Genomic DNA, 22312 nt, shown 5'->3' on the forward strand with positions numbered 1-22312 from the left:
TAAGACTGATCATTCCAATCACTTAACAGAAACAATAAGCTGGAGTCCCAATCCTCAGAGCGACCTAAAAGAATCCTCTAGGTGGTCTATGGGTTAGCTTTTGAGGGCATCAAGGTTTATGTTATGACAAATGAAATCGTCACTTAAATCACAACATAATTCGGAGCTTATCTTTCCAGATTCATTTCACCTCACTCCCTTATATACATTCACTATTTCCAGGCACTGACCTCCTACCTCCTAACTTGACATGACACCTATCTCTGTGCCTTTGCTTAGATGATGTCCCATGTCTGGACTTACTTTATCTCCCTACCTTCTCCTCTTAAGGTTCATCACAAGTGTTACATCCTATGGGGATCTGTTCCTAATATACCCTCCCCTTGATGGTTATTGTTCTTCCCCTCTTGAAATTATGTGTATATTGTTACTTGTGATTAAGTTATTTCTTTAATCAATCAATAAATCTTTATTAAAACCTTATCACAATGTGGAAATATGTTTAGCAGAATTGCACATGTTTAACTTATATTGGATAGCTATGCAAGGTCCCAGGGAATAGCAAGACAAAAGTAAAACAGCTCCTCTCTCCAAGGAGCTTGCAAGCAGGTCGAACAGTGAATAGAGTGTTAGACCTGGAGTCAGGAAAACCTGAGTTCAAATCTAGCAAAAGGATGGATTTACTAGTTGTAAGATAAGAATAGCACCTAGTTCCTAGGATTCTTGTAAGATAATATTTGTAAAGCCCTTCACAGATGTTAAAAATGCTATATAAATGCTAGCTAGTACTATTATTATAATTATAATTATTAAATTCTAAAAGGAAACAAAGTAAATATAAAACATGGAAAAATTTAATACAAGGTAATTTGGAAGAGGGAAGAAACCTGGAAAAGGTTCCAGGTCATACCCTCTTAACTATTGATATTCCCAAAGATTCTGTCTTAGTTCTCTTCTCTTTCTCTCTCTATACCACTTCCCTTAGTGATCCCATCTATTCCCAAGGATTTAATTTCCATCTCTATACTGATGATTCTCATATCTACCTTTCTAGCCCCAAGTTCTCTGCTGACTTCCACACTTGCATCTCCTACTGCTTTTCAGATATCTTGAACTGAATATCCACTAAACATCTTAAAATCAACATGTCCATAATGAAACTCATCATCTTTCCCACTAACACTCTCCTCTTCCAAACTTCCTTATAACTGTAAAGGGTACCATCATCCTCTAGTCTTCAACTTAGAATTCCTAAAGACTCTCTCTTTCTGAATCTGTCTCTGTCTCTCTCTCTCTTTGTCTCTGTCTGTCTGTCTCAGTCTCCTTGTCTGTCTCTGTGTATCTCTCTCTCTTTCTATTTCTCTCTCTCTCCCCCTCTCTTCCTTGCCCCAATCCCCCATATTCAATTTACTGATTTCACATTTGCAACATCTCTCCAATATACCTCCTTGTCTTTGCTGGCAGGGTTTTTTACAAGAGCCTGTTGATGGGCTGATTGGCTTAAGTCTCTCCTCATTCTAATTCATCCTCCATTCAGCTGCCAAAGTAATTTTACTAAATTTAGGTTCAGCCCTTTTACTCAACAAATTCCAATGGTTCCTAATAATTCCAGGATCAAATACAAAACCCTGTTTGACATTCAAAGCCCTTCATGACCAACTCTATTTCCTTTCTAGTGTTCTCACATCTTACTTACTACATGCATTCTTCAGTTTCATGCATTTTCCTTGGCTATTCTTCATCCCTGAAATGTTTTCCCTCCTCATCTCTACCTCCTACCGTCCAACTAAAATCACATTTTTACTGGAAGCCTTTCGCAAATACTCTTTATTCTCCTGCCTTTCTTCTTTTAATTATTTCCTATTTACTCTGTTTATATCTATGCTTTTGCTTGTTGTCTCCTTCAATTTAAGCTCCTTGAGGGCAAGGACTGTCCTTTGCCTCTTTTTGTAACCTCAGTCCAGTATCTGGCACTTAATGAATGCTTATTGACTGACATAGAATGACAAGCTACAAAAGGGGAAGTGTAGATCAGGAAATGTCCCATATAATGAATGGCACTTGAGTTCAGCTTTGAATGAAGTAACTTATTACTCATGTAGCTCTATTCAGCCCAAATAGCCAAATAGCTAGAAACTAAATAGTGCTTCTAGCAAGTCAAGAAGCATTTATTATATACACATATGCCAGCCACTGTTCTAAATGCAAAAATCATAATCCCTCTCCTCAAGGAACTTCCATTCTATTGAGAGAAACAAGTAAATAACTAGGTATAGCCAAGAAAGAGAGTAGATGGAAAATAATCTCAGAAGAGAAGGAATAAGCATATGGATAAAATAGGAAAAACCTTCTGGATTAAGTGAAATTTCCATCCCAGGTGTGAGGGAAAACTAATGCAAAGGTGCAGAGATAGGCAATGGGATTGTGTTTGAGGAACTGGTAGTGGGCCCAGAATGGGGTACCTCCAATGAGCAAAGTGGTTAAGTTTAAAGCGCTTTAAAAAGTCATTTTCATCCAAGAAATAATAAGGAGCCATTGGAACTCACTGAGTAGGTGGAGGGTGACATGGTCAAACCAAGAGCTAGAAATTCTAAAAAGTAGAATGTAAGCTCGTTACTATCAGACATGCTCTCAAGTTTATCTTTGTGTTCCTATATTGTAATATAATGCCTTGAATATAGTAGGGACTTTTAAAATCTTTGTTGAAGTCAATAAATTTAAAAAAAAATTATTTTGATGTTGATTTTAAAAGACTTTGCTTCATAGAGACCTCACTATATATGCAATAGCACACATACCATTCATTCCATATGGGGAGATTATAAAAGTCAGAGTTTGAAGGTACCTTAGAAATCACTCATTCAAATTCCTTTGCTTTATAAATAAAGACATTAAGACCTATAGAAATGTTTTGTCCAAGATCATAAAAGAAATAAGGAGCAGAACCTGGCTTATTGAAATCAATATCTTCTGATTTTCAATGTAGAATTTTAGACCACAATTCATGGTCTCCCTAAAATGGTGACTGGGAAAATAGATGTTGGGCAGGTGAAAGAAGGGATGCTCTCCCACTGATCTATGATCTAAGAAAGGTAGATAACCACTTGTAGAGTAGAATAAGTATTCTGGGCTAGAAGAGGAGACCTGGTTTCCTCTCTTGGTTCTGCTATCCACCCATTACATGCTTTCTCCGTTTTCAGCTCTACAAAATGGGGAGAATAAAATTCTTAATTCTCAGAAATCGTGAAGATAGGAAATATCAGTAGAAGTATACTATGAACTCTTTAGGAAAAAGTCACTATAAGGAGAAAAGCGAGTGTTTGCAATGATGATGATCTGAGGTACCAGAGTCACTCACTGCTAGAATATATAGATCTGGAGTCAGAGAAGACTTGAGTTCAAATTTAGCCCTAGAAACTTAACTGTATGTCCATGGGCAAGTTGAGTAATATTTATCTGCCTCAGTTTCTTCATCTGTAAAATGGGAATAGTAATAGCCTCAATCTACCTGGATTATTATGAGGATAAAATGAAACAATATTTGTAAAGCACTTTTGCAGATATTAAGGTACTATATAAATTCTAGCTATTATTATTTATAATATAAGATTTTTTTTCACTTTCTGATTCTATTTCAAAAAATCCTGAATATGATTCTTCCTGATGTCTGCTTTTCCTAACACCACCTGTGTTTGTAATCTACTTCCACTTGGAAGCCAACAACCCCAGCTTTTGATAGATCTTGAAGATATAACTTTTCTATGTTAGACATTAAGGTTTGGTTTTTTTTCTGAACAGGTTTCTGAACTCATTATCCCAACTATGGAAACAGCCCGTCAATCCTTCTTTCTGAAAGTCTACTTGAACCATGGGATTCCCATGCTTTTTGTTGGCCCTACAGGAACTGGCAAATCAGCTATTACAAACAATTTTCTGGTCCGCTTGCCCAAGAACTTGTTTCTGCCAAACTGCATCAATTTCTCTGCCAGAACTTCAGCCAATCAGACCCAGGACATTATCATGTCAAAGCTGGATCGGCGAAGGAAAGGTCTCTTTGGACCACCTGTGGGAAAAAAAGCTGTGGTATTTGTGGGTAAGTGGACCTTTCTTTGTGGAGAAGCTGCCTTTTCCCCCTTCTCTTTCCTTCCGTTCTTTCAGCAACTTCCTTAAAAATGAAGTGGTTTTCATAAGGGACTTCATAAGGTTAAACTGTTTTCATTCCTACATGAGAAGATATTTGTAACTCACAAAAACTTTCTCATTATTAGGGTAAAAAGAGGGAGTATATATAGTCAGAGGGGACAGATGTTAGTTGAATGTGAAGGGATGATATCTAAAATAATAAAATTAAGGTGCAAGAAAGGAATGTGCTGGGAGAAAGGGAAAGGGAGAAGGTAGAATGAGGTAAATTATCACACATAAAAGAGACAAGATAAAGCTTTTATAGTGGAAAGAAGAGAGGGGAAGTAAAGAGGGAATGAATGAACCCTACTCTCATCAGAATTGGCTCACAAAAGGAATAACATACATACTCAATTTGGCATAGAAATCTTATCTTACCTTACAGAACATTAGGAGAGTAAGAGGATAAGAAGAGAGAGAAGGGATTGATAGAAGAGAGAGCATATTATGGAGGGGTAGATAGAAGCAAAACACTTTTGGGGTTGAAAGGAGAGGGAGAATGGGATAAATGGAGTGGGGGAGGAGAGTTAGCAAGAATAATTATGAAAAATAAATTGAAGCAAGTTTCTCTAATAAAGGTCTCATTTCTCAAACAAAAAAAGAAAAAAGAAAAGAGAGTGATTCCTTAGGAAGAAGAGAATCCTAAGAAAAAGGTTCCTTTTCTTTCTCAAAGAAATAACCAGCTAAGTGAATAGGACTCTTATAATCAAGAAAATCTAAGTTTAAATCCAGCCTCAATTAGTTACTAGCTGTATGACATTTAACATCTGTCAACTTCAGTTTCCTCATCTATAAAATGAGGATAGCATACTACCTAACACATCTTGTGAAGATCAAAAGTAAACATACATTCAGTGCTTTGCAAACTTAAAGCACCATAAAAATGCTAGCTATTTTTTTGGTTTTATTTATTTAATATTTCTTTCCAATTAAATTCAAAACAAAAAAAATTTACATTGTTTCTAAAATTTTTGAGTTCTAGGTTCTCTCCCTTATACTCACCTACAACTGAAACCAATTGTGAAGTTATAACGCTAGCTATTTGTAAAAAAATTTGTTAGCCCAATCTCTTGAGAAATACTTATGATCATGGGACAGATTCAGGGTGTTACTGTGCCCACTACCATTTCAGTATTTCTTAGTTCCTGTAGGAAAGCAGCAAAGATCCTAAGGATCAAAAGAAATTGCCCTAAGACACTTACTTGCTGAAGGGGCTATAGCTTTTGCCTGTTTAGAGTCCCCTTTAGAGCATGCTTCTAAAAAAGGATTATGGATTGTCCATTTTGATGATACTTCTTTATGTTCTGTTCGATGAATTCTTGTCTTATGAGGGCAATATGATACAGTGAAAAAAATACTAGACAGAGTCAAAGCACCTCATTTCAAGTCCCAGCTCCACTTTTCCCACCTTTATGATCTCATGTCTTTAATCTTCATTTTCCTCATTTGTAAATAAAGGGATTTGGATTTTGAGGTTCTCAGGGATGCAGCATAGCATAGTGGATAGATCACTTCACTTCGAGTCTGGAAAATCTGGGTTGAAATCCTACTTTAGACACTTCTTAGTTGTGTAATATTAACCTCACTGAATCTTAGTTCCTAATCTGTAGAATTAGGTGACATAATAGGTAGTGTGTAACTGTTATCCTATGATCTTGTGAACTTCTGTCACTCATTTGCATAGTCTCACTTTGTATAGTACTGATTCAGTAACTAATTATTTGCTGTCTTATGATTACTCAAGGGTTTAAAAAAAAAAAAAAGATTTGTAATGAAATTTAAGAGAGAGAGAGAGAGAGAAAAGAAGACTTGCCCAGAATTACATAGCTAGTATGCATCTAGTCCGAAGCTGAATTTGAACTTAAGTCCTCCTGCTTCCAGAATCAATGCTGTATCTATCGCTCCATCTAGTAGTTACAAAATGCAATTTTTATAAGAGACAGTACATGCCCTCATGGAATCTTGTATGGAGCATAACATACATTCATGTAATTGTACCAAAAATTATTTAATTAAGTACATCATTGAGATGTAAAACAAGATACAATATATTTTATGTATTGTATAAACAGTATATGTAATTCATTTTGATTGTCATTTATTAAGATCTTTTTGGGGGAAGGGAAACCCCTCTGATAATACTTAAATAACATTGAAAATCATAAGAGACAGAGATCCAAGAAAGAGGATCAAGAACAAATCCTCAGGCCTTTTTTCTTTTCATCCTACTTCTATAACAATGTAATTAAATTGCCTGCTCCCTGTGCAGAGGGCAAAGTAACTGGGCCAGGATTTGAAACAGATGCTGGAAAACTTGGGATTGCATTCCTCAGTTGAGAATCTCTTTGTCCATCTAGGCAACATGGAAAATAGCAAAAGGCAGAAGGCAGGCATCAGGTCCCCACATTTATTCCTAGCTTTCTCATTCAAGAATAACTGCTTTCCTCAGATGATCTCAACATGCCGGCCAAAGAGATATATGGGGCTCAGCCTCCCATTGAGCTCCTGAGGCAGTGGATCGACCATGGTCATTGGTATGACAAGAAGGACACATCCAGGTTGGACATAGTAGATATACTATTCGTGTCAGCTATGGGCCCTCCAGGTGGGGGAAGGAACAACATTACAGGTATGTAAAGTGGAAAAAGCAAAATCAAAAATCTAGCCATTGTTTCAGCAACAGAACAAAGAGCCTATTTCCATTTTAACCTAGAGCAAAACAGTAGGAACTTGGGTTAGATATAGAAAAAGAATTTTACAATAGAGAATTAAGGGACACTAGAATGAGCAATCAAAGAAAATCTGAAATAAGAAGCAGTGGGACTCAATCCCATAGAACCTCAGACTCGGAAGGAATGTCAAAGACTATCCACGTTTACAAATAAAAATCCCCTCTACGATAAATTTGACAAGTGGTCCTCTAGACTCTATATGAAAACCTCCAATGATAAGGAATCCATGATCTCCTATAAGCGACCCATTCTATTTCTGTATAACTCAAATCATAAATTATTTTCTTCCATGAAACTTAAACTTGCCTCTTTGCAACTTTCTCCCATTGCTTCTGGTTCTGCTTTTTGGGACCAAGTAGACTAAATCTGATCTTTTTTCATATTATATCCCTTCAAATACTTCCAAGCAGCTTTCCTTCTCTCCTCCTTCCCCTTTCCTCAATAGTCTCTTCTTTAAGTTAAACATTTCTAATCCCTATTATCAGTCCTCATATGCTCAGTCTCAGGCATCAGGTCCCCTTTCCTCAATACCTTCACCATAATGGCTGCCCACATCTGGGAACTCCCTTGCCCAGTGCCCTTCTTAAATTGTGATAATTCAGAACCAAATATGATACTCATATGTAGTTTGATCTAGCACAGTAATCATAAAGTACAGTGGGCTTGTCACCTGTTATGCTTCTAGTAATGATCACATTAGAATTTTGACTCTAAGGTTACAATATTGAATCACTGAACTTTTAGTTATTGTCTTTTTTAAAAAAGAAATTGCTCAATAGCTACCCATCTTTTACCTTTTACTTCTGAGGTTGCTTTTATCTTTTTCAACCTGTGTGAGACTTCACATCCCTCTAACTTTCATCTTAGTCAATTCAGCTCATCATTCTAGCTTATCAAGATAATTTTGGCTCTTGATTGTCTTCTAATATGTTCAGTATCCCTCCCATTTTTGTGTCATATGAAATTTTGATATGCACATCATCTATGTCTTTTAAATTATCAAGAAAAATTATATTCTTAGCTTCATTTTTGTGAAGCTCTCTGCTAAAGACCTTTCCAGTTTGACATGGAACCATTAATGACTACCCTTTGTGTCCATTCAATAATTTCTTAATCTAATGGGAACCTAAGAAATCTGATTGTACTGTACTATCATCTATCCAATATCTCTCTACCTTGAATAATATGACAAATTTTATGAAACTTTTTTTTTTTTTTTGGCTAAGATAAGCCTACCAGTCCCTGGGAAGAGAAACATGATTAAACTGACATGACTCGTGGTTTTTTTTTTTTTTTTTTTTTTTTTTATTCTTAGTATTGATATTTTTTGTTTTACATTTGTTTACCAGTATATCCCTTTCTCCTCCCAGAAAACCATTCCTTGCAGCAAAGAATGAAAAAGAGAAAAAAATCAGAAAATTCTAACATTTTATAGAGTATTCCACACCATGGCCCCTGACCATTGAGGAGAGGGCAGTAGAGTTGCTTTCTAGTATTTGAAGGGGTATCACATGAAGAAGTTTACACTTAGTCTACTTGGCCCCCAAAATGATGAAGTTGCCTTCTTGTATTTTTCTTTAGGATCTAGCTTGGTATCATAATTTTGTATCACTCAGTTTCAACTGTTTTGTTGCTGTCCTTTCCATTTAAATTGTTATAGTCATTGTGTATATTGTTTTCCTGGTTCTGTTCATTTCACTTTCCATCACTTCTTTCTGTGCTTTTCTATTTTTATCATATTTATTTCTTACAACACTTTAATATTCTAATACATTTATGGGCCATGACATTTTTAGCCATTCCATGGTTAATAGGCATCTACTTGGCTTCCAGTTTTTAAAAATTATATTATTAAATTATATTATATTAAATATTATTAAAATTTATTATCAAATTATTAAAAATTATATTATGTACATCTTGGCACATATAGACACTTTCTTTTCTATTACTGACCTCATTGGAGTATATGCCTTACAATGAATTTCTGGGTCAAATGGTATGGACATCATAGTTAATTTTTTTTAAAAATAATTCCAAATTGTTTTTCAGAATGGTTAGGCCAATTCACATCTCCATTAACTATGTATTTGTATATCTATCTTCCTACAGTCCTTCCAATATTGACTAGTCCCATAATTTGTCATCTTTGCCAGTATGTTATTGGGTGTGAGGTAAAATCTTAATGTTGGGTTTTGATTTATAGTTCTCTTCTTATTAGTGATTTAGAGAATTCTTTCATATGGTTGTTAATAGTTTGCAATTCTTTTGAGAACTGTTTGTTCATCTCCTTTGACTATTGGGGAATGATTGCATGACTTATTCTTGATAAAGCTATTTTAGTTCTTTGTGATTATTATTATTTTTTTAGTCCATTAACCATCCTTTTAAGAAGTCGTTAAGTTTGTCTCGGAATTGAAGCTTACTCACTTACATTTAAAAGACTCCCATTTGCTTCCAGTTTTAAAGATTTGAATATTTGTTCCATTCTATACTGATGGGAGAAAAGTAATTTGCCCAGAATCACTTGAATTAGAATTCTTCACTCTAGGTCCTATGCTCTATTTATCCATTGTACTATCTAGCTGGCTTGTCTTTTTAAATTTTACTCCCTCCACTCTAATCTCCATCTATCTATCCTTTTTCTTTTGAACAAGGTTTATTTGTATAGTCCTATTCCAGCCATGGATCTTACTCTACCAAGTGTAACTGTTAACATCAAGTCTGCCTCCTCCCTTCCATTGTCTGCTCCATGGGTGGGACGCCTGATTCTCAGGAGAATGTATAATAAACTTTGCTTTGCTTCTAGGTATCTCTCCAGCTTTTTTTTTTTTTTTTTATTAAATACTGTCTGAACCACACATGTATATATTGATAGAGGTTGACATTTTGATATTCTATACTCATTCTATCTCTGAAATGCTTTTTATGGTGCCTATATTTAATAATATACTCATAACATCAAGCCACAAAATTAGGTAAATTTACTAATGGCAAGGAGAATGCCATTTCTGTATTTTGTGCCGTAGTCCAAAAGTCAAAATTCTATTCTCAGACATCATCTTCTTAACTAGCTATTCATTTCCCAAATCTTCTTTTTTCTTTTAAAGTCTATTTCTTTGACTGGAATCAGTAAAGAAATCTCCACCTTTGATCAGAAAGTCTTCAGTTTCTTCCCCAAGATTTTTGCAATTTTTAACAAAGTTATCTAAGAAAAAAATTTCAAAAAAAAAAGAAAAAAAATTCCTTCTGGCAATGTCATTTGTACCCTGTAAATGATTAGAAGTGGGCCATAATTATCTGCTTCAAAAAATTTTTGGAAGATTCTTGTTTATATCCTAATATATATTTCTTGATATATGGTCCCTGAAAGATAACAGATCTATCATTAGGTTGATAAATAATCACAGTTACACATTGCACAGGCTGGATGTTTCCACACACCTGAATTATTCTCTGTGCAAGACTATTTTAAGTAGATGATTTGTTAACCATAGATAGAAGATACCAATCTCCACTACTTATCTTTTCTTCCTCTCACCCACACTGGAAGGTTTATCTCTCACCTGTGAATCACTATTATCATTCCTTTGTAGGTCAAATATTTATTTTCTTCCTCTTCAGGAAGAGCCTCCTACCTATTGCTTAGATCCAAGTAGATCCCTTCTACTTTGTGACTTTCCCCATCATGGTTTCAATATGACCAGGGATAACTGGTCACCATTAGAAATTAAATGGGAATTTTTGGGGAGTTTTATAGAAGCTGCAGATAACATATAAAGGTCTGCAGAAGACACAGAAAAAGCTTAGAAACAGAAATGCATAAAATATATGTATAGTTTTACATAGTATCAACATATTTTCACTTTTAATACCATAATAATTCAGACTTCTCTGGTATGAAGTAAGGACAAAAATTTTTATATATTATGTTCCTAATCTTCTCAGTGATAAAAAAAAAAATGTATTCAGGGGTTCTTCCTTTTCAGTGACACATGTATCACTGAACTTCCTGTCATGATGGTTCAAGATTCTCTTTTTATCTCTTCAAACCTATTTTGTTGTTGTTTTTACATTGGAGCCTTTATTCTGTTGTTTTGGAAAACTTCATTCTTATTAGTAATTTGGGAAGTGGAGAAGTTCCTGGAAACCCCTAGCCTTCTCCTCCAGTTGGGAGATTGGCCTAGACCTTTTAGAATAGATAATAAAAGATTACTTAGTGATAGCATGAATACAAACATTGCAACCACTATCTAGGTAATCAGAAAATTCTTCCTGCTCTCCATATTTGCTGAAAGTAAGATTCTCAGAGCTTTATTGTCCTTGGAACACTAGATAGCAAACTATTTGCAGATTCTATGTATTTGTAATGGGTTTTATTTTTTCTCACCTTCTCAATGAAGGAGAAGAATTTGAAACCAAAAATAAAATAAAAGTGAATTATCAGATTACTTATTGAAGTCTTCAGCCCCTAAGGTAACCACTTTCATTTTCACTTCAACAGTGTTTTGAAGGCTATATCTTCCTTCTATTCTTTTGATTTAAATAATTCCCTGTCTTGTTTCATCAACTTGTTTTATTTACCTTGTTTTTACCAACTTTCTTTTCCTCCTCCTTACTTTTCACTACCTTCTCGAGGCCTTTTTCCCTTTATTTTTCTTTCTCTTCTTCTTCTTCTTCTTCTTTTTTTTTTTTTTTGATTATCTTCTCTTCTTCTCTTCTCAATTCTATTCTCTTTCTAGTAATGTTCATCTTTCTCAAATGCTCTTTTGACTTGATTTCTCCACTTCCCAGCATTTCCTTAGCCCTTTTTTAGTTCATATCCTTCAAATCTTTGTCTTCTTTCAACTTTTCTTCAGAACCTTTCAAATTCTGTCTCATCTCACCAAAAGCAATCTTTGTTGTTGGATTTTTTTGGAAGGTGGTGTGAGCAATCCGGGAAAAATAACATGCCCAGAGTCACACAGATAATACATGTCTAAGGTCACATTTGAACTCATTCTCCTGACTCCAATGCTTTATCATTCCACATAGCTACCCCATTCTCTTAAAGGACCCTTCAAATCTTTACAGCTTCTTCTCTTTCTTCTTTAGTTCAAGTCTTCTATTCCAGAGCCTACATAATTTTCTTCACTGAAGGTGGAAGCAAATGGCTTATTAATCATAGATAACCTGTAAGGTTCCTTCCCAAATAAAATCTTCAAAGTTCTATACTTTTAATGATAGCTTTTCTGTCATATTGTCTAAAGGCAAAGATGTGGATTAGATAACCTTTCAGGGTCTTTTCTAGACTTAGGTTCTATGAGAACATTAATGAATATAGGGAAAATAAAAAGCATTTCAGAGTTTGAATGAGAGGGAGTCAGGTTCTCATATATATATATATGCAGAGAAAAAATTCTGGGAATATCCCCTCATCAGCGTTAGGAAGATGAAATTCCCATTTTCAACATGTATCTTAGAAAGGAAGTCAAATATCATATCCTCCTTTTCATTTGATGAGAGGGAAAAGTGACCTTGTTATTAGGTCCAAAAGGGAGTTATATGTGTGTGTGCATGTGTATCTATCTATCTGTCGGTTTTCAGGACGATTCACCCGCCACTTGAATATCCTTTCTATCAATGCTTTTGAGGATGAAATTTTGAGCAGGATTTTCAACTCCATTGTTGACTGGCACTTTGGGAAAGGATTTGATGTAAATTTTTTAAGGTAAGAAAACCAAATATCCTGAAGAAGATGAGGTGAAGGGGATGTTACTTTCCAAATTTTTCATGACATTGTAACTTTGCTATTTTTCTAAGACTTGGAAAGATGATGATTCAAGCAACAATGACCATTTACAGAGCTGCAGTGGAGAATTTCCTGCCAACTCCCTCCAAATCTCATTATGTGTTTAATTTAAGAGATTTTTCACGGGTTATTCAAGGAGTATTGCTGTGTCCTCACACTCGCTTGCAGGTTAGCTTCTTTTTAAATAAATATTATCATAAAAATAACTAAATACTACTATTTATTATCTGGGATTGAGACATTATTTTCCTCCAAAGACTACAGTATTAGGTAAATTAGGTATATGGGGTTATTAAGTTCGCAGAATATTTTTCTATGTGTTTTCTCTTTCTTAATAGATTGTAAGTGTCTTAAGGGCAAGAAACATGTCTCTTTGAATAAATAAATGGTTGTTTTTGGCTAAACTTTTACATGAAATAGGGAACATGCATGAGATGTGTGTACACTATGTCAGGGAAACAAAATTACCAGGATTTATACTTCCATTTTCAATCTTTATCATTCTTCTTCTATAACCCAAAATTGAGGACACTTACGTTGCTTGACTGATATTCAATTAGTATCAAGTCTCATCTCTTCCAGGCATCCCCATTATCTTTGATCACTGTCTTTAACTTTTATATTTTCTTAAAAGTCATATGGTTTGTTTGTAAATGTCATCAACTTTGTCTTAGCTCTTAAGGCATGAATTATGTCTCCTGCTCCATTTGAATCATGTCATTGTACTTGTCAAAGAGTTTTTGACATCCTAATAATTGTTGATTCAATGGAGGAAGAAGTTACTAACTTTTTCCAACTCTGCCTCCAAATAATTCAGATACTCACTTTTTGATTTGCAGGATGGAGAAAAACTGATTCGACTCTGGATTCATGAAGTTTATCGAGTCTTCTATGATCGCTTAATTGATCGTGGTGACAGAAATGTGTTCTTCAGTATGGTAAAAGAGACCACAGCTAACTGCTTCAAACAGAGTGTTGAGAAGGTATGCTAAATTCTTTATAATGTAGCTGTGAGTCATTTAATCTCATAGGCAACTGGTTGTGAGTAACCTTGATATAGAAGATTTTTTTACTTTTTGAATTACTTAAGACTGATAATTGCAGATTCTTTAAGAATACCCATAAAATCCCTAAAAGAATGTTCCATCTAGGTGCTTTGACATCTAAAGACTTACAGTAGTAGGCTTATTGGTTTAGTTCAGAGGATATCTTGGTTTTCTGACTCAAAGATACAATAGAAAGAATTTGATTTAGAATTAAAAGCCTTTTCTTTTCTTTTCTTTTCTTTCTTTTTTTTTTTTTTTTTTTTTTTTTTTAAGGTAATATCCTCACACTGTTCCTCTCTGGTCTCAATGTTTCTACTGGGAATATTAATTTGCTAAATTCACAGGGTCTGTTCTTTGCTAGACTAGAGTGTCAATGTTAGGTGATGCTCCTTGGCTCTGTCCTCTTGGTATTTCTTCATCTTAGTGTTGGTCTGCTAGGTTATAGTAGCTAGACCTTTTTCTCCATAAAAGCTATTTAGTTATGGCTCCTATATCCAACTAAAGCCTGGTTGTACAAGAGTACTGCAGAGTACAGTCATTACAAGATTAAGTCATTCCTTTGTGAATCTTTTGCCTGGGCAGAAGCCTATTGTGCCAAAGTTCCCTTTTTAATGTCATGACCTAGTTTCTCCAATTTATTTATTTATTTAGTTATTCTGCTTCAAGTTATAACCTTTTCCTCTTAATGTTTAAGATAAAGGTTTTATATCTTTAGGTTATAGACATTTCTTCTTAATGTTGACAAGATAAAGGTTTATCCATTTTAGATGTTATTAGAATATCAGTAACCTCCCTCCATTAGGTTATCCCTACCTAGGTACCTCCATTATGTCATTGTTCTTGTTATACTATAAAAAGCTTGCTGTCCTGAGATTCGGGGCTAGACTCTTTGAGATGATAGTCTCGTCTAGCCCTGGGATCAACCATGGATCCATTGGTCCCACTATTTCTCTGTCTTGCTCAGTTTCTTCGGTATTACAGGCCAAAACTTTCTACTACAAATAACTATCTAATTTAGGGTTGAAATTCTCTCCTAATCTCACTATTCTCTCTGGATTGGGTACAGATGAATTTGAGCAAAATAAAGAAAGGTAGGCCAGTGGAGACAAACTCACAGTTATCTATCCAACTAACCCAAATTCCTATGTTTAATTATGCTTATTTGTCAGCAACAAAGCCTTTTAGGCACTTAATGTAGCCTCCTTAAATGATACTCAAATGCTTACAATTCTCAGAAAAGATAAAAACATAGTACTTTGTAGTACTTGAATAGTAAATTTTAAATATAAGTGGGATTTCCTGCTAAATTGCTTTTAATTTATATTTACTCATCTGTGTACATTTTACTTCCTCTACCCCCATCCAGCAGAATGTCACTTCTTTAAATACAAAGACTCTTGTTTTTTTCTGTGTATTTCCAGTGCCTAGAAAAGAGAAGGTGCTTAATAAATGCTATTAAATTGAATTTATTCTAGGTTCTGAGTCATTTATCACCTACTGGGAAGATTGTGGATGATAATATCCGTAGTCTGTTCTTTGGAGATTTTTTTAAGCCTGAGGCTGATGTAAAAATCTATGATGAAATTACTGACCTGAAAACTCTCACTTCGGTCATGGAGTATTACCTAGAAGAGTTTAACAACATCAGCAAAGCCCCAATGTCATTGGTCATGTTCAGATTTGCTATTGAGCACATTTCTCGCATCTGCCGGGTTCTAAAGCAGGACAATGGCCATCTACTGCTAGTGGGCATTGGGGGGAGTGGGCGGCAGAGTGCCTCCAAACTGTCCACATTCATGAACTCATATGAGTTGTATCAGATTGAGATCACCAAGAACTACACCAACAATGACTGGAGGGAAGATGTAAAAAAGATTATGCTTCAAGTCGGAGTGCTCAGTAAGAGCACAGTTTTCTTGTTTGCTGATAATCAGATCAAGGATGAATCATTTGTTGAGGATATCAACATGCTCCTGAACACAGGTGATGTGCCCAATATCTTTCCTGCTGATGAGAAGGCCGAAATTGTGGAAAAGATGCAAACAGCAGCCAGGACTGAGGGCAGGAAAATTGACGCGACACCACTTGCTATGTATACCTTCTTTATTGAGAGGGTAAAAAAAAATCTACACATTGTTCTAGGTAAGTAACAAATTCATCCCTACCTAAGGGTCATAGATTTAGAACCAGAAAGAATTTTAGAGGTTAAACTCTCATTTTTCAAATAAGATGACTGAAGCCCAAAGTGGCCAAGGGATATGTCCAAGGTTGTATAAATAGTAAGACGGTGTGAGGATTTTAATTCTGATTCATTGATCCCAAATCCAGCATTCATTCCACTGTATCATTCACACATACATATTCATACACAGTGCCTCTTAGCTATGTATACCTCTGCTCTTGATATTTTAATGGAACCCAAGGATTTCTGATAGTGGGACAGTTTCCAAAATTTTAGGTCGGCCTTTCCCATTTTGACTCCAGATTTTCAAAGAGATTAGGGTGTAATTACTTCTGAACTTCTCCAAAAGTACCAAAGGTATATATTATCCCATGAGTACTCTCCTATTCTGAAATTTAACCCCAAAGTCCCATCCTGCCTGGAACTGGAAGGAAAGGAACTAACAAAGTATGTTCTTTCTAAAAGCCATGAGTCCAATTGGAGATGCTTTCCGGAATCGCCTACGAATGTTCCCTTCTTTGATCAATTGCTGTACCATAGACTGGTTTCAGACTTGGCCAACAGATGCATTAGAGATGGTGGCCAACAAATTTTTAGAAGATGTGGAACTTGATGATGAAGTTCGAATACAGTATGTATTGGGCTGGTTATTTATGGAGGATTGGGAATGTGGCTAATATTTCCCTTAATAGATGTCTTTCTGACTTGAGTTAGCCAAAATCAGTTGAGTCAAATAAACATATCAGAGAACAGATTCTAATGATGAGCACCATCACAATTTACTTGGAAAAAGATGGGCCCAGTGTGACTGCCATTTATTCTGTGCAGGGTTGTGTCCATGTGCAAGTATTTCCAGGAAAGTGTGAGACATCTCTCAGTGGACTTTTATGGTACACTACGAAGACACAACTATGTTACTCCAACATCTTATCTTGAATTGATTCTGACCTTCAAAACACTATTAAATAGCAAAAGACAAGAGGTGGATATGATGAGGAACCGTTACTTAGTGGGGCTTCAAAAACTTGAGTTTGCATCATCACAGGTGAGTTGCCACTGAAAAGAAATAAAGACAGGCTTTCAGAATCTTAGTATGTATCTGAGCTTCAAATGTTAATATATAATGTTATAGTAAGTAAAAACAAACAAAAAATCTATAGCAACAATAACTTTCTCATAATTGATCCTTATCAAACCACATGAGATAAAATTTTTTTTTTAAATACTTAATATAGAGTTAGCTAGGTAGTGTAGTGGGTAGAGCACTGGCTCTGAAGTCAGGAGTTGGTGAGTTCAAATGCAGTTGCAGACAATTATTAGCTGTATGACTCTGGACAAGTCACTTAATCCCAATTGCTTTAAGAAAAAAAAAAGAAAAGCTTATTACAGTGCCTGGTACATAGTAGGTGTTATATAAATGCTTTTCTACCTTCCCTTCTTTCTTGTCAATCACAGCATAATTTGGGGATTCTCCATAAATAGTGAATAGTGAAGAAAGACTTTGCTTTGAAAAAACATCCCGACCCAAAACTCCAGACCAATCAATCAATGGCTCTTCATATTTATTGAAAGTGGAGATATTAAACTTGCTATTTAAAAGATATTAGGTTGTAGTCATATATAGCAAATCTAAAAATAAGAATTGGAAGAGACTTCACAGATATTCTATCTATTTCCCTCAGCTCCAAGCACCTTTGATCAGAAAGACAATATTCTTGACCAACATATGTATTTATAACTAGATCCTTGTTGAAATCAATAGCTGTTCTCCATTTTTTTTTTTGTTCAAGTGGTAAGTAAAGTGTCCTTTTAAGCCATATTTTTGAGTCCTACTCATCTCCACAGCTTTCTGTTGAATAAGAACCCAATTCTGACATATATTCTCTGCTAAGAAATGATCTGCTGCTTTCCTTGCTTCCTGTTTCTCTCTTAGGTGGCTGTAATGCAGGTAGAACTAACTGCCCTTCAACCAGAGCTGATCAAGACCTCTGAAGAGACTGATAAAATGATGATAAAAATTGAAGCAGAGACAGTGGAAGCAGATGCTAAAAAGCTCTTGGTCCAAGCAGATGAACAAAAGGCCAATGCTGCTGCCGCTATTTCAAAGGCTATTAAGGTATAGGTTTTTCATTACATAATTGCAAAGACCAAGTCCCTCATGGAAGTCTCTGTTATGATACAAAAAGTAAGAAACCGGCCATCTTGGGGGTTGGATTTCTCTCAGTCATATCTGGATACTTGGATACTTAGACAGGTCTGTGATTGATCTCTTTGAATTGATGTAGATACTCTTTCCCACTGATACAGATTACAAAACATCAATATCTGTCCATCCTATGGAACTCTTGTCCATGTTCTCCCAAAAATATGCCAAAGGGGAACTACTCAATATGCTGTTAACATTGTCTAGAGAAGAAAAACTTTTTTAAAATAGTATTTTTCCAATTACATGTAAAGATAGTTTTTAAAAGTTATTTTTGTAAGATTGTGTATTCCAAATATCTTTTCCCCTCACTTCCTTACTTCCACTCTTCCCAAGACAGGAAACAATCTAACATAGATTATACATTTTCAATTATTTTTTTAACACATTTTCATATTTATCACATTGAGAAAGAAAAATAGAACAAAAGAGAAAAACACAAGAAAAAAACCCAAAATAAACAAAAGGCTAAAATCATATCTGAAATCAGAAAATTTATTATAGAACAATAATATTCCATTACATTCAAATATGACATCTTATTCAGCCATTCCCCAATTGATGGGTACCAACTCAATTTCCAAATCCTTGCCACCACAAAAAGAGCTGCTACAAATAGAATCTTTTTCTTGTGGATGTGTGTTTGTTTGTTTTTTTTTCTGTGATAGATCCTGTTGATTGAATAGAGAAACCTATAGAAAAGGATGTGCTAGAGCCAGAATGATCTAGTTATTACATTTTCAGTATGAGCATTTACATTTCAGGAATTAACAAACCATACAAATAAGGGCTTGATTTATTGCTAAGTGACAGAGAAAAGGCAGATAAAGTTTAAAAGTATATAGTATATACATTTTTCCAGACAACCAGTTGTTAAACATTTAGTAGCATACTCCTACCTGGGCACACCCCCTCTTGCTATGTAAATAGCTTATGGTTTTGTTTTTTTGTTTTTTCTGGTCATACGTTTCCATTATCATCTCCTTTACATTTCTCAGACAACAGAAGGTAAATACTATTCATGATAATATTTTTGAGTTTTATAATGCCATATAAATATATGAAGCACTTTTAAATACAGACTATTTTCTGATTTTTGTAGCAATCTCTTAAGGCAGTGTGTTGTAATGGATGGAGAATCTTGAAGTCAGGGAGAGCCATGCTCAAGTTCCTCCTCTCACAAAGACTAGCTATGTCATCCTGGGCAAGTCACTTAATCCCTCATTGTATTGGCCCGTGGTGTCAAACTCATAGAATAAGGATCACTGTGCACCAAATATTGACAACGAAAAACATGTTAACGTTATCTATGTTTTATCATATTTTTATTTATTTTGTTAAATATTTCCCAATTAGATTTTAATCTGGTACAGATAATATTAAGGAGTGTTGTGGGCTTCTTGCAGGCTTGTGGACAACCAACTTTGACACCTCTGCTCTAGGCAACTTTCTAAGATTAAGACTATAGAGAATTTCCTCAGCTAGAGATTTCCTATAGCGATAAAATCATAGGTCTAGTCCCTGTCCCTTTTTAGTTGAAGAAACAGATCAAAGATAGAAAGGACTAGCCTAGAGACACATGACTAGTTAAAATCTAGACTAGAATTTGGGTCTCCCAATTTTTACTGTAATGAAAGAAGAATTGATTGACATCTTTAAGGCTTACAAAGGAAAATGTGATAGACATTTAATTTCAAAAGTGAGGCAGCAATAGAAAATTATTCTGAAAAACAAAGTCTGGAGAAAGATTGTCAAAGACCACAAGTGTAAAGCTAAAGGGTTTGCATTTTATCTTGAAAGTAATGTGGAAGGTCTTTGAATAAGAAAAGTGAAACAAACCATTAGTTAGATTCTTGTTTTAGGAAGATAGATAATTTCTGCAATTTTGTGGAGGGTGGATTAGAAAAAAGAAAGATGGGAAGTTTTAAAAAAAACATTTAGTAAACTCTTACTATAATGGTTTTAAGAGTTGAAAAGCGTTTGAATTGGATGTGGCTATGGGAATATGGAAAAGAGTGACCTTATTTGTTGTTATTGTTGCCCTTATAGAGATAGTATAAATTAGACTTAAGAGTTGATTAGATATAGAGGCAGTTGAAAGAGAAATGTTAGTGATGACACTAAATTTATGAACCTGAGTGATTAGGAGGATGATGGTGACCTCAATATTTTTTAAGTATTTAATTTTTTTTTTTTGACTGGGTAAAAGAAGAGATTCTTTGCTTACCTAGCCTTTATCTCTGAAAGGGTACAGTCTCAAATTGATACTTCAAGACTTTAGCTTAAAAAGGCCAAGGTGTCTCCCATTGCATCCAGGGCCATCTCTATCACCTTGATCTACATGGACCCAGATATCTCTGGAGGGGAAAGTGAGTCAAGTGACCTTGCCAGCCCTCCCTCACTTGAATCCAATTCACGTGCATGTCCTGGTATCTTCTCTTTGATATCTTTGATATCATGGTTCTTTTGGAGAATGAAAAACAAAATGCATCTATGGGCTAGGTGCTGAGCTAAGACCTTTACAAATATTTCATTTGATCTTCACAACAATACTACAAGATTGTAAGTGCTATTACCTCCATTTTATATTTGCAGAGGGTGTGAAACAACATATAATGTCAGACTTTTTCCAATATGTTGATTAGTTTTGGTGAACTATTTTTCCTCCTCATTTTTATTCTTTGTTATAAGCGATGACTTTCAGGAGGTAAGATCTTGCAGGGTTAAAATGGGATAAAAATAAAGGGCATTAATAAAAAGGTTATTTTTAAAAAAAAGAAAAGAAAAGAAAGTTAGCCTGATCTGAGAATGGGATTTTCTCCAATTCCTTCCCTTTTAGAAAAAGAACAGAGATTTTATCTGTTCATAGGTTGATAATTGCTTTATATTTTCAGAGGAACATGGTACAGTCAGTTGTTTTTTTTTGTTTGTTTGGTGCTTATGAGAGACTGGGATAACTTAAGGCCACTGGTAATCCAAAAGCTTTGTTGTAGGCAACAGCTTTGACCTCCTCTCCTACCAAACGCTTTGCCAGGGCTGCCCATGGGAGTAATGTGATATCTATCTTTTCTTACTGTTTACTTTCTGGAGGACAGAATGAAGCAAAGCAGCTCAAAGAAGGCAGGAAAAAAAAAAGAGGAATAGAATAATTTGTACCATCTACCCACTGGGTGATTAACCTTGGAAATAATTGTAACTGCATGGTCCCCTTTCCATGTCAAAACTTGACAGAACAAACCTTAGATGACCCATGTTCTGGGGAGAGTGTTTCTTAACAGAAAAGACCTCTGGTTGAGTTTCACTATGAATCCTCTCCTATTAAAAGTAGCATCATTGGAGTGATAATGGCATCACTGTGTCCAGTTCCAGATGATGGACTTTAATGATTTAATGAGGGACAGGCCAATTAGTGGGCCAAAAATATGGAGAAATCCAATCGACTCTCTGTATTCAAACTTTGTGACAGCAACTATGTGAGAGTATTAGTTCCTATTAAGAATTCCTCTAAACCTTAACCTGGAGTCTATGGACTTTTATTTTTTTAAGAAAATATTTTAATAGCTGTATTTAAATATATTTGGTTTCCTTTGTAATCCTAATTAATTTTTATTACTTTTAAAAACATTATTCTGAAGAGGGATCCATAGGTTTCTTTGGATTGACATAAATAGATGAAGAAATATTTTTTGTGAGGATGGTACAATCTGACATCATTCCCATGGAACTAATCATTTTTACCCCCTTTGTCTACAGGATGAGTGTGAGGGTGATCTGGCAGAGGCTATGCCAGCATTGGAAGCTGCCCTCTCTGCATTGGATACCCTGAATGCCTCAGATATCACCATGGTTAAGTCAATGCAGAACCCACCTGGCCCCGTCAAACTTGTCATGGAGAGTATCTGTGTCATGAAAGGACTGAAACCAGAGAGGAAACCTGACCCAACTGGCACTGGTAAGCTCCCCATTTTTCCCTCTTTGTACCTCAGAAAAACTCTGGAGATTCTGAAGGCAATCTAGAATGAATACACAGCAACTAAATCACCTCCAGGTAAGGATTTGTTTAAAAGCACAGTAACGGACCCAGAAACTAAGGCTGTAATTGCTTAGAAACAGAAAAGCTAGTTTTGAAATCAGTTCTCCCTTTCAGACACTCAGTCAATTAACCAATCAGAAAGC

At 35.2% G+C, this 22312-nt stretch overlaps 1 protein-coding gene across 3 annotated transcripts in view; it reads left to right on the top strand.

The window, feature by feature from the left end:
• The window catches only part of DNAH3 (dynein axonemal heavy chain 3), a 196481-nt gene that overhangs the window by 153664 nt on the left and 20505 nt on the right, over window positions 1-22312 (top strand). For all 3 annotated transcript variants that reach the window (XM_031942286.1, XM_031942295.1, XM_031942288.1), the window contains 10 exons: window positions 3799-4093; window positions 6632-6811; window positions 12501-12624; window positions 12717-12873; window positions 13545-13688; window positions 15227-15893; window positions 16399-16564; window positions 16762-16978; window positions 17867-18049; window positions 21890-22088. In XM_031942286.1, the coding sequence (XP_031798146.1) occupies window positions 3799-4093; window positions 6632-6811; window positions 12501-12624; window positions 12717-12873; window positions 13545-13688; window positions 15227-15893; window positions 16399-16564; window positions 16762-16978; window positions 17867-18049; window positions 21890-22088 (2332 nt within the window). The remainder of the gene's footprint in view (window positions 1-3798; window positions 4094-6631; window positions 6812-12500; window positions 12625-12716; window positions 12874-13544; window positions 13689-15226; window positions 15894-16398; window positions 16565-16761; window positions 16979-17866; window positions 18050-21889; window positions 22089-22312) is intronic.

The sequence above is a fragment of the Sarcophilus harrisii genome, chromosome 1 (assembly GCF_902635505.1).
Source record: "Sarcophilus harrisii chromosome 1, mSarHar1.11, whole genome shotgun sequence".
NCBI lineage: Eukaryota > Metazoa > Chordata > Mammalia > Dasyuromorphia > Dasyuridae > Sarcophilus > Sarcophilus harrisii.